This window comes from Cynocephalus volans, chromosome 8 (assembly GCF_027409185.1).
Source record: "Cynocephalus volans isolate mCynVol1 chromosome 8, mCynVol1.pri, whole genome shotgun sequence".
NCBI classification, from domain to species: Eukaryota; Metazoa; Chordata; class Mammalia; order Dermoptera; family Cynocephalidae; genus Cynocephalus; species Cynocephalus volans.
The window spans coordinates 27,137,372-27,150,663 of NC_084467.1; the positions used below are offsets into that span (position 1 = coordinate 27,137,372).

Genomic DNA, 13,292 nt, shown 5'->3' on the forward strand with positions numbered 1-13,292 from the left:
ATCTTTCACTGCATGGCTCTGCCACAGCAAAAACATGATAGAGGGCTTGACTCTTGGCCTCAAGAAGCTCAGAATCTAACCAGGAGGGAAGCTCATTGCTCACAATGCAACCGAGGAGCAAGCAGCTAGAGAAAGGTGAGTTTAAAGGGAGCTAGGGATCGGGTTGGGGAGGTGACTCTTAAGCCTTTTGTTGGAGTGCGTCCAACAATAAAGAAGATCAGAGTTCTGGAGGGAAGAGGAGAAAAGAGAGATGCATCACAAATTCAGCGAGAGCAGTAACTGCAAAACTTGTGCCTGATAAGTTCTAGATGATAAGTACAGAAAGCCCCCAGATGATGTAAGCAAATAGAGATGCTGCTGCTGCAGTCCTCTTGGTGGTCCTGCCCCACTGTCAGTACAGGAGGGGAGGGAAGAGAGAGCTATCAAGGGATCAGTAATGCATGATATGTTACATGCATACACATGATACATTACATACACAACAAATGACTCCCCCAAGCCTTCTTTAGTGTCTTTCCACCACACCTGCAGTTCCCCAACCTAAAACACCTAACGGGTAGGCCACAAATGGAGCATCAGGACAGGCACCAAAGCCCTCCAGGTCTTAAGAACAGAAGGGCGGGGAAGAATGCAAACAGTGTTTATGAACCACTTCGTGATCTATGGCAGGGGGCTCACATACAACAACCCCGTAAGGCAGTCAGTGTCACCTCCATTCTATAGATGAGGTTCAGAGAGGACAAAACTTGCATGAGGTCATAGCATTAATAACCACAGAGCCTAGCAAGGTATAAATTTAAGTCTGCCCTCACTGCATTCTTCTGTCTCACAGGAAAACCCTGTGAGAGAAGGTGACCTACCTGTTCTACTATGAGGGAAGAAAAACGTCAGTGCAGTGAGTATCCTGCAGGCAGCGAGAACACACCTTACTGGAGACTGAAATTCACTGCAGGCTGATCTAGTTTGTTTTCTGTTTCCAAGCCAGGCACTGCAAAGTCATCCCCTACTCCTCCCCTTTTCTTATTCCCACTCCATAGCCCCTATACATTCACTGTTAACTCTGGCAGCAACTCTTTCCCATAATATAATAAAAATCCACACCACATTTCTCTTCATTGTTCTAGTTCCAGCTACCACCGTCTCTTGCCTGACCTGATGGTCATCAGTCTGGCCCCCACCCAATGCACTTTCTGCACTGCAGCCAGATCTTGCCAAAATCCTCTGCTTAAAACCTTTCTTTAAAGTGTACCTAGAAAACATCGCCAGCTAACCTCAGACCGAATGGTGAAAGACTGAATGTTTTCCCCTGAACGTAAGGAACAAGACAAGGAAGTCCACTCTCACCACTTCTATTCAACATTGTACTGCAGGTTCTGGCCAGTGAAATCAGGCAGAAAGAAAAAGAAAAAAAGAAAGAGAGAGGGAGAAAGAGGAAAAGGCATCCAGATTAGAAAGAAAGAACTAAAACTGTTTTTACTCATATTTACATATATGAAATCAAAACTAGAACTAATAACTAATTGAGCAAAGTCACAGGATCAATATACAAAAATCAATTGCATTTCCATATATTAGCAATGATCCGTCCAAAAATGAAATTAACAAAAACTCAATTCTATTCACGATGACATCCAAAAGACTAAACACCTTTATAAGGGAAACTTCCAGTTTAAGGTGGAAAACCAAGAAAACATGTTAAACTCCCCCTTTGCCTGACCCCTTAAGTTCTTATGGAAATGATCCAAGGTATATAAAGAGATGGAATAGCTACATCAACTTTGGAAACTAAGAAAAAGACACAGATATCATCATGCTACAAACACTGAGTAATTTCTACAAGATACAGAGCCAGTAAGATCCAATTAAGAAAAATCCTAGATAGGCAGGATGTTGACAGAGAAATACAGCTTAAAATGTGCTCTAAAGAAGTAACTTAAACCACCAGTAGAATAAAAATCACACAAAAAGCAGAGAAAACTTGAACTTGAAGACAGAGAAAAGAAACAGTAAAGAAGCTTAAAAACAGAAAGCATTAAATGCCATAAAAGAGCAAACATATCAGTTACCACCAAAATATGTGAGTGGATTAAACTTTCCTGTTAAAGAATAAAGACTCTCAGGATTTTTTTAAAAAGCCAGCTATATGTTGTACTAACAGCTACCCCTAAAAAATGACATAGACATTAAAAATAGAGGAATTGGCAAAGATGGACCCAATAAATGCAAACATAAAAGAGAAAAAAGATGGCAATATTAGTATCAAAGTAGAATTTAAAGCAAAAAACATTGAGTGATAAAGATAATTTTTTATTTGAAAAATATAACATTCGCTTGGAAGAGCTAATGCTTAAAAATGTGCTGAAGAGTATGAAAATACATAAAATAAAAATTTAGAACTAAAAGGAGAAACTTACATTCCCACCAACAAGGTATAAGAGTTTCCTTTTCTCCACATCCTCTCCAGCATGTATTTTCTGTCTTTTTGATACGAGTCATTCTAAAGAAAATGTGGTATATATACACAATGGAATACTACTCGGCCATAAAAAAGAATGAAATTCTGCCATTCACAGCAACATGGACGAGCCTGGAGAAAATTATGTTAAGTGAAGTAAGCTAGGCACAGAAAGAGAAATACCACATGTTTTCACTCATAAGTGGAATCTAAAAAGTTGATTTCATAGAGGTGAAGAGTAGAATAGTGGTTACTAGAGACTGGTAAGGGGGTGGAGGGGAGATTGGTCAATGAATACAAAATTGCATGCAGATAAGAAGAATAAAGTCCAGGGTTCTCTAGCAATATAGGAGACTATAGTCAACAAGAAATTACTGGATAACTTCAAGGAGCTAGGTTGAGAGGATTGTGAATGTTCCCAACACAAAGAAGTGACAAATGTTTGAGGTGATGGATATGCTAAGTACCCTGATATTATCATTGCACACTGTATAAATATACCCAAATATCACACTGTACTCCATGAATACATACAGTTATCATGGGTCAATTAAGAAAAAATATATTAAAAAGGAAAAAATATTTTCAGAGACAGAAGTAGACTAGAGGTTATCAGAAACTGGGGGGAAGAAATAATGAGAAGTTATTGTTTAATAGACACAGAGTTTATGTCAAGAATGACAAAGAAGTTTCAGAAATAGATAGAGGTGGTGGTCACACAGCATTGTGAATGTAATTAATTCCATGCAATTGTATGTTTAAAAATGCTTAAAATGGCAGACTATGTTATATATGTTTTACCACAATAATAAATAAATAAACAAATCTTTGAAATAAATAAATAAAAGGAGAAATTGACAAAAAATCACAGTGAAAATGGGAGACCGATACATGGCATATCCTTGGCAAATATCAATTAGGTAATAAACAAGACATTAGAAAAATTGGATGATATGAATAACATGAATTCTTTCACCTTTCAACCACAGAATATTTGTCCTTTTCAAATACTCACAGAACATTTACAAAAAATGATCTTCTACAGAGCAAAAGAAGTTAACAAATTCTCCAAAGTAGAAATCATAATCTGATAATGATGCAATAAAACTAGATAATAATTTTTTAAGTAGAAACAAATATTACTTGAAAATTTGAGGATAAAAACCCTAGAGTCAAAGAAAAACAAAACTGCGATTAGAAGTCTTTCTAAAATAACAACTATCCATCAAAATTTATGGGATGTGGCCAAAGTTGTAGTTAGGGGAAAATGTCTCTTAATGCTTTTATTATCAAACAAGAAATAATGAAACTAATTCAATTCATGAAATCAGTGAAAGAGCAACATCAGCCTAAGGTAAGAGGGAGAAAAGAATGGATAAAGATAAAAACAAAAATCAATAAGTTAGATAATAGAGAATGAATAAAATTGATAGCCCTAGCACTGAATTTTAAAAAGAGCAATAAAACAGGCAAACTTCTGGCAAGACTAATTGAGTAAAAGAAAGAGAACACACATGCACAGGAGCAGATGTGAGAGAGGAGATGTAACACAGACACTGTGGAGATAGAAATGTTGGATGGGAAATCGATGTACAGTCCTAGGCTAATACGCTTGACAATCTCAATAAAACAGGTGATCCCCTAGACAAATGCATAGGCAAAAACTGATTCATAAAGAAGAAGAAAACCTAGATTAATAGCCACGCAAGAACGTGAAAAAAATTCACAAAGACTCGAGGGTCTCCACCAAACACACACTTGCTGTTTCCTGTCCAGACCTTCAAAGAAGCACCATTCCAATACCTTCAAGGACAGCACATTCCAGTGTTATTCAGACTGTCCTCCAGGGTCATATCCCCATCTAGTACCCCAGAGTGTGAGCTTCTCTGGGATGCTAAGAGGCAGTGGGCTCCCTCTGGCCCTTCCCCTCGGCTGAGCTGCATATCCTTGGCTACTTCTGAAATGAATTGAAATGGGCAGATCGTAAAGAGCACAGAGACGGGAGCCTAAGCAAGGACAGCCTAGAGAAGGTAAGACCCCAGATCCTCCTCCTCAAACATGGTTGGGTGGCCAGAGTGATCTGTGCCATGGTTGGAAACACATCCAGGCCCTTCTGCACCCTCTGGACAAGAGGAAGCTTCCCCTGCGTGGACCACCTCCCTAGGTCATGGAAACCGTCACCCCTCCATGCCTTAGAACACAGGCCAGAGCAGTCCCCACTCTGGCGGGTCTTCTACACATCCCCCTCAGAGTGAGAAAACCCAAGTACGGAAAATAGAGGCTTGACCACATACATGGGGACCCTGCCTTAAGAGCAAGGAAAGCCGCAATAACCCCAGTAGGCAGAACTGGAGTTTGCCTCCAGCTGTCCACACCCCAACCAAGTGCCCTGTTGGCCTGATCCAACTTTTCTTTCTTTCAAACACTCATTCAACATTCATCAAAACTTTATGGAGGTGCCCCATAGATGGTGTCAAAATCTGAAGGAGGGGACCTGCTCCCTCGTGACTTCATCCAGTCTCGTGGTTTTAAGTACCACCCAGCTCCAGTCTCCCAATTTTATGTCTTTAGGCCCACACCCTTGAACTCTAAACTCACATGTTCAAGTGTATGTTCCACGGCTCCATCTGGATATCTAATAGGCACCTCCAACTGTATATGGCCAAATTGAAGTCTTGTCTTCCCACCCCCAGCCCTCCTGCAGCCATCCCAATCTCAGGAAAACAGCTACTTCTTTCCACTGGACATTCAGGCCAAAGAGACGAATTATCCTGTCCCTGTGACACTCATGCTCCACACCCAATGCCACAGCAGACCCTGTCCACTTTGTGTTTGGAATACAGCCTCCCCACCTCCAAGAGAGCCCACGCCTCCTTCTTCTGTCCCCTGGACTCATAGCAGCTTTCAACCAGGTAGATTCCTGCCTCACCTGCCCTCCATACCCCCCACAGCGGAAAAGGTAAGTCAAAGCAAGTCCCTCCTCTGCCTGGAAACTTCCAAGGATTCCCCGTTTCCCTCAGGACCAAGGCCAAAGTCCTTACGTGGCCTGTGAGTCCCTGCGGGATCTACCACCTCCTGCCACCTCTCAGCCTCACCTTTCACCTGACTCCTGCCCAGTGGTTCTGCACCTGCCCCTAGCCGCTGGCCTCCTGCATACCCGTGTCTACTTCTGCAATGAATTCAAACAAGCAGACCATGAAGATGACACCTGGGATGACCTAGAATGAGGATCTATCACAGCTGGCTTGGCCTTTATATTTCCTGTACCCTTAGCCTAGAAGCTTTCCCCAGATACCACAGTGGATAGCATCCATGATATCTCCACAACTCAGCAGTCTGCTCAAATGTCTCCCCTTAGAAAGGCCTTTCCTGACCACCCTAAGGAAACCGGCACCCCTGCCACCATCACTCTCCTACCCCGTATGCTTTGCTTTCTCGGTTGTGTTTTGCTCACTGCAGTGTCAGGACATAACAGGTGCTCATGAAATATTTGTGAAATGAATGAGTGAAGAGGACTGTAGTCCCTTTACCAAAGTTTCACTGAACACCTACGGTGTGCCACACCCTGCCGAATATCAAGAGAAGATGATAAACCCAGTCTTGTCTGGGGGGAACTACTAGTCAGTGGGGTCACGCATGCCCTCTCACCCCTCCTGCAGGCTTCCCAGACTCACCTCAGCACAGCCCTGAGAGGACAGGAAACAGAGAAAGAAGGGAGCCAGAGGCTGTCCTGTAAATGTGTGTGACCCTGTTCCACGGGCTTGGAGACCAGGGACTCAGACTCATCTTAAACAAAGCTTTGAGGTTAAGCACTTGGCAGGAAACCACTTATTAGTGCACCATGTCATTAGGAGCAATTAACACTTTGGGCTCCCCAGGGTTTGGTTGGTAAGCCATTAAGTCTTTGGCTTCCTGAGGAGCCCAGAAGTGTGGCTGTCAGGACAGGGACAAGGCTTAGGATGGAGCATAGTAGGCCACCAGGAGAGCTATGGCACTGGGGCCTTAACTTTCACCCCAGAGAAGTCTGCCTTTCCTGTAGAGGGTGGAATGCTTTCCACCCTGTCTCCCTTCTCACACGTGAACTCTCCCCCTTGGGAGGCAGCTCAGGGGTACAGGGAAGCCAGCTCACTCTCTTCATAGTTTTCTTTTCCATCAACTGGGATGGGGTTTGAGCAGATGGGATCTTCCCCAAATACCAGATTCTACACCATCAGCCAAGGCCACACAAGTGCAAAGCAAATTGCAACAAAGTATTGATGATTCAGAACATGATGCAAGGCACATTCACTACCCATCACTGTCAGCCTGTAGACCCCACATCTTCTAGGCCCCAGGGGAGAAAATAAATATTTCCATGTGTGCAAGAAATACACACCAACAGACATACACACATACACACCTATGCATGCAAAATTGGTTTTCATAGAAAGACTTAAATTTCTCTATAACCGTTTTATGTTTTCTATACAGTCTTCTCAAATGTCCTCCTCATCAGTCCCGCCTATTGGAAACTTCTACACAGGAGAAAGGAATTGGGAAATTTAAAGAAAGCAGAGGAGTCGAGGAGGGCCTCGCAAAAACAAAGGTCTTTGTTGATGACCATAAACCTTTCAGTGTCTCAGCAAGCTTGGCTCAGGGCCCAGCTGTTTGCTAGGGGGATGTAGGCAGGTCATACCTTGTCCTCAGGTTCTCTGGCTGGGGTGGGCCATCAAACACCGATAGGACATCAAAGTCCTCTTCCAGTGCAAAGGACTGGAACACAAGCTGGATCCTGTGCTGGTCCTCTGCGGTGATAGTCCACGTGCAGTTGGCATAATTGGGGTAGCCATATGGGAACCCTGGGCTCTCGACTGTCCCGTTGGGACCCTGCAGTTGGAACGTGCAGTTCTGACCTGGAAGAGAGAAAGAGAGCAGTTCAGTGTGTCCAGAAGAATTCCTGGAAACTTCCAGAGGGACGGAGCAATGTGTAGAGAATCACTAACCCACTTTACCAAGTGCTTCCCTAGGGCCAGCCCTATGCTGGGCACAGAGGGTGGGACGATGGTTGACTGACACTGACTGTGAGCTTGTTGTGTGCTGTGCACTGACCAGGTGACAAATTGTGTATCATCTTATTCAAGCCTCAGAATAACTCCGGGCCATGGAAAACGAAGGCTCAGAGAGGTTGAACTAAAAAGCAACCCAAAGCAGGCTGAACTCAGATTTCCCCTTTACAATGCTATCTATGCATATGACAGTCCATGGCCAGGATGACAAGTTCAAACCTTCTCCATTGACCACAGCCTCCTGAGTCTCAGCCAATGTCCTCTCCTCTCACCCTCCATAGAAAATAAAAGCCATGAATGGGGATGCCCCTGTCCTCCCAATTGCAAACCTCTCTAGCCTGCCCCATGCCGTCTTCCTTCCTTCTGCAGAGGAACCACGTCTCCCTCCACCTAAACGTGATCCTGCCCTGTGTCGTCTGGGTCCCATTCTTCCCTGTGCTTCAAGAACCTCTTCTCTCTTCTGTGATTCCTTGTTTTCTCTCCACTGGAACCTCCCCACCGCCCCACTCATCCCCTCCAGCCTCGTCTCCCCTTCGCGGCCATATCTATAGAAAACACAGTCTGTCTACTCTTTCTGTCCCCACTCCCTCACTTCCCACTCCCTCTCCAGCCCTGTCAGCTCTGCCTCCTGGTCCTACTGATCACGTGAACAGGTCTACCAAGGTGGCCAATGGGTCCGGTGGGTATTCTTTCATCTTCATGTCAACAGACCTCTTGGCTGCCTCTGATGCTATTGCTCACACCCTCCTTCTGGAAGCAAACACTCCTGCCCGGCCAGAGCGTCTCAGGCGTCACTCTGTGTCAGCATCGTCTGGGGACCTGGCTCACATGGAGATTCTGATCGCAGCAGGTGGCTGGGGCCAGAGCATGTGTTTCTGCCTCGCTCCCTGGTGACGCGAGCGGGCTGCAGCAGTACCCCGGGCTTCCTCCCACACCTCCACGCTCTCCGTCTTTCTTCCCACGGCCCTTTCTCTGTCTCCTTTTCGGGCTCAGTGTCAGGCCTCTCTTCCTCCCTTTCCCGACTCTACAGGACCTCCCCACTTGTGATGACTCACAACTCCCCAGTCCAGGCCAGACCTCCCTCTGTGCTCCAGGCCCCACATCTCCCTTGGGATGCCCAGGTTTGTGGTGTCCTCCCTCCTACTCTGTCCTCTTCTGTTGCTCTCTCCCTCTCTCTTTGTCTAAAAAAGGCCCACCTAGAAGCTGACACCTTCCTCTCCTTCACAACCCCATGGCCAATCTACCACCCTGTCTCCATCGCCACTTCCCCCACCCCACACCAAGCTCTTCCCTGGACTCCCATAATAACTCCCAAGTGGTCGACCACATTTACTTTGGTTCTTGCCAACCCATTTTTCACAGGGACATTTTTTCAAAATGGAAACTTGATCAGGTCATCCCCAACTCTCATCTGCCCCAAATCTTCAATGTCTCCTCATTGCTCTCAGTAAGGAAAAGACATTTAATGCCTATGAGGGTCTCTACATGGTCTTTCTCTAGGTGACCTCTCAGCCTCCTATCTACCAACTCTTCAGCCAAACCCCACCCTTCTCACACCTTTGTACCCACCACACTCTCTTACAGCATGGCCACAGGATCTTTGCATATGCTGTTCTCTCTGCCTAGCACACTCTTCCCTCCTTTCTTGGAATTCTCATCTGTTACATCCCAGTCTCATATCCCTCCTTGATTAAGTCAAGCCCCCTATTACATGCTGTCATGACACCATAACCTCTCCTTAGAAGCATTTATATTAGAAGCAAATTTCCATGATTGTTTCATAAGTATCTGTCTTCTCACCAGGCTGTAAGCTCTATGGGAGCAGAGATCCAATGTAAGTCTGCCCATCTTTGATTCTACACCCCAAGCTCAGTACCAGGCACATGGTAAGTTCTCAACAATTTAACATATTATCTGTGTTTATTTAATACTGTTTAGTATTGTTTATTTAGGCTAGACACTCTTCTAGGAGAAAAATGTCAGGACTTGTTTAATCCCCACAAAAGCCTTATACGGTAGATACTATCAATATCATCTCCATTTTACACATAGAACTAAGGCAAAGAAAAACGAAAGAAGGGGGCCCAAGTAACTGTTAATCAGAAGTGGGATTCAAACATAAGCAGTCCACTTCGGATCCACTTTCTTACCATGACGCTGATAAGTTGACTTGACACTAATTTTTTTAAAGCCCACTATACGGATTAACTGAGACTGTTAATCTCTCAAATAACTTTAATGTTAAGAAATCTCTTAATACAAATATCCAATTAGAGGAGAAAAAAAGTTAAGATCTTCCGAATAAATGCTAAGTAGGCACTTAATAAAATTAGACATGTAGCCCTGATTAAAATAAGCAGTCAGAACTAGAAAAAAAAATATTCCCTTATCATGACAAAGCATCCATTTTAGAACAATACCCTACAGTGTACTTCTGGTAAAACACCTGATTAAGATCAGGAATGACAGAGATGCCACCATCACCTCTGGGATTTCATGGCTTATTGGAAGAGCTAACCCATGCCACACAGGAAAAAGAAATGAGAAAAGAGGAAGCAAAAATATGCTTTGCAGATGATATATTAATACACCTAGAAACCCCAGGAGAAGCAATTACAAAGCTATTAGAACTAAAAGGAATTTCAGTAAAATAGCCAAATGCATAATAATATACAAAAATCAGTAACATTCCTGTATGCCAGAGACAGATAAAAATAGAAAGAAAAAAGCTCTTGTTTATGGTAACTACAAAAAGCATATAATACACAGATATAAACTTAATAGGAAATGTACAAGTACCATATGAACATAATTTTAACACAGGGATAAAAAAATTTGAATAACTGGGGAGACATCGTATAATCTTGAGTGGAAAGTTTAACTACTGAAAGGTTAATTTATAATATTAACCTTGTGAAAAGTTATTGAAAAGTTAATTTATAAGCTTCATGCAATTCTGATCAAAAGCTCAGTGACCTGTTTTAAATTTGGTAAAACGAAACCTAAGTTTAACTGGAAAAATAGATTATCATAGACAGTGCATTTTTTTAAAAGAAGGTAGTAAATTTTTTTTAAAAGGTAGTAAAAAAGGTAGTAAAGATACTATAAATGACACATGAAATAGTGTGGGGGTGGTCTAAGGGTGGACAGGTAGAACATGAAATAATATTGCAAGAAGAGCTTTAATACACATGAAGATTGAAATATGTGTAAGGCAACATAAAAAGAGATAAATGACAAAAGCAGATTTTTACAGGGTCAACTTACGAACTGTTTGGGAACAAAATTAAGTCATCTCCTCAACTCACGTCATATACCAAAGTAAATTCCAGAAGGAATAAAAAGTTAAATATTTTTAAAAATTGTCTTAAAATAATTAGAAGAAAATATAGGTAAATAATTATCTGACTGATTTTTCTGAACATAAAAGCTGTGAAAGACACTACAAGATTGTTTTATATAAAAAGTATCTGTACGTCAAACATAGAAACAAAATCAAAAGGCATACAAAAATGTTAGATGAAAAAGTAATGTCCTTGGGCCGAGCCTGTGGCGCACTTGGGAGAGTGCGGCGCTGGGAGTGCAGCGACGCTCCCGCCGCGGGTTCGGATCCTATATAGGAATGGCCGGTGCACTCACTGGCTGAGTGCCGGTCACGAAAAAGACAAAAAAAAAAAAAAAAGAAAAAGTAATGTCCTTAATGTAGAAACAACTATTCCTAATAATAGGAAGGAAAAAAAAAAAAAAAAAAAAAAAAACCCAGCTACAAGAATGTACCCAACCAATAATTGAAAAATTAGGGTCTGAACAAGTTAGTTCACAAAAGAAGATCCAAGTGGCCCAGAAACCAGAAAATTATCCAACCACAGTAATAATGGAATAAAACTATCTCCGCAACTTTCTAAGGAGCCCCTGGTACACTTTCCTTAACTTCCCCTCACTGGTACGGGCACCAGATCTACTGGGCTCATGTCCCTAAAACCCATCTGGTGATGTCATCCTGCCATTCATTCATTCATTCATTCATTCATTCATTCATTCACTCCTCTAGGTTAGACCCTGTGATAAGCCATGGGGTCTGGATCATAGACTAGACATAAGCAAAATCCATCCATGGGGTTGTACTGTGCCAAAGGGGCACACAGAGTGATTCCAAAGTACAGACCTCACAGGGGCCACACCTTAGGGGCCACCCTCAGTCATTGATACCAACGTTATAACCATTGATACCAACGTTCACCACCATCCCCAGTCTCCCAGACCATTTTCTCAGCTCAGACATGCCAGAGCTGGAGATTCTGACTCAGGATCTGGGTATGATTGGCATCTTCTGCTGCAGAGAAAGAAGTGAGAGGGGCTCAGAAAGAGCTGCTGGGAACATTTCCCATGTAAGGGGACAGGAAAGTTGATAGAATAAAGGGCAGGGGGCAGGCAGAATAGCAAGAGGAGATCCAGAGGGCAGTTCTATGCGTGAGAAGGTGACTCATGAGATGAATACTACAGAGAGGCTTAGATGAGGGTCTTGGATGGGGTCACTCAGTATGATGTCTAAATGGTCCCTCAGGAAGTAAGAACGTGGAGAGCAGGAGCTTTGTCCTGGTCTCTGCTGCATCCCCAGTGCCTAGAATTCAATAAGTATTTGCTGATTAGATACATCAATTTCAGCAAAAGCAGGTTGAAGGGTGGCAAGGTGGACAGAGGCCAGATTATAACACGTTAAAGCAAGACCGGCTAGTGATAAGGTAGAAGGCTATTCTATTTTAAACGATAACTTATACATTTTGCTCTTTGTAGAGTATTTGGAAAATATAGGAAAGATTTCAAAAGAGGAAACATTGTAATCTCACTTTCCTTCCAGAGGCAACTGCTGTTCATATTTTCATTTATTTTTTCTAAATTTTTCCACGCATATTTCACATTCTTCAGATAATAATGTATATATACTTTTGTGTGCTCTTTTTTAAAGTAAGTTATTCTTTAATCTTAAGTTACAGAAAGCAATGTGCACTTGTAGTATGCATGTATGAAATACAAGAATTAAGAAAATTTATCTCCAGTCTCCCTCCCTTCCACCCAATCCAAAGTTACTGAAGTTAACAGCCAGGTATGTGTCCCTCCCCCTCTTTCTGCTCTTTCATGCAAACATATGGACACATTCCGGGTGAATTTTTATTATTTTTTCTTTAAAAACAAGATAGTAGTTTAGCTCATTTCTCTGCAACTGGCTTTCTCACTTAACAATACATCAGGGACACCTTCCGGGTCAGGAGATACAGATCTAACTTATTTTTTATATAAATGTGTAATATTCCACAGCATGGATGTATCTCAATTTATTCAACCACTCCTCTGCTGATGGACATTCAGGTCATTTCTCAGTTTCCTTTTGTAACAAGTCAGTAAACATTACAACATGAGCTTTCCCCAAGATATCGAATCTGTTCATGAACAGCATTTTAAATGGATGCATAGCATGCTAATGTATGGTTATACTAGAATTTACCCAACCATGCTCTTACTGTCAAACATTTAAATTGTTTCCGGATATATATTTTTTCTGTTAGACCCTTAGTGAGGTGCGGTAACAGGATGCTGGCCAGTGCAGTGGAAAATGCTTTTCCATGGCCAGAGTCCTAGAACGAATGTTCGCTTATGCAGTAATCACATTCAGCTTTGGTTTCTGGGGAGTATTGTCCATTTGGGCTGGCTGACCTCTGTGGCAGGCACTGTCGGGGATGGTTAGAAAGGTCTAGAAGCCTGACTGGTTTGGAAGGCTCTCTGAAATCAAAAGT

The 13,292-nt window shown here is 42.6% G+C and overlaps 1 protein-coding gene across 1 annotated transcript in view; it reads right to left on the minus strand.

Annotated features, from left to right (window-relative positions):
* Positions 1 to 13,292, minus strand: part of CSMD2 (CUB and Sushi multiple domains 2) — a 588,341-nt gene that overhangs the window by 509,717 nt on the left and 65,332 nt on the right. Inside the window, exon 2 of the mRNA XM_063104124.1 lies at positions 7,131 to 7,347. Within this exon, the coding sequence (XP_062960194.1) occupies positions 7,131 to 7,347 (217 nt within the window). The remainder of the gene's footprint in view (positions 1 to 7,130; positions 7,348 to 13,292) is intronic.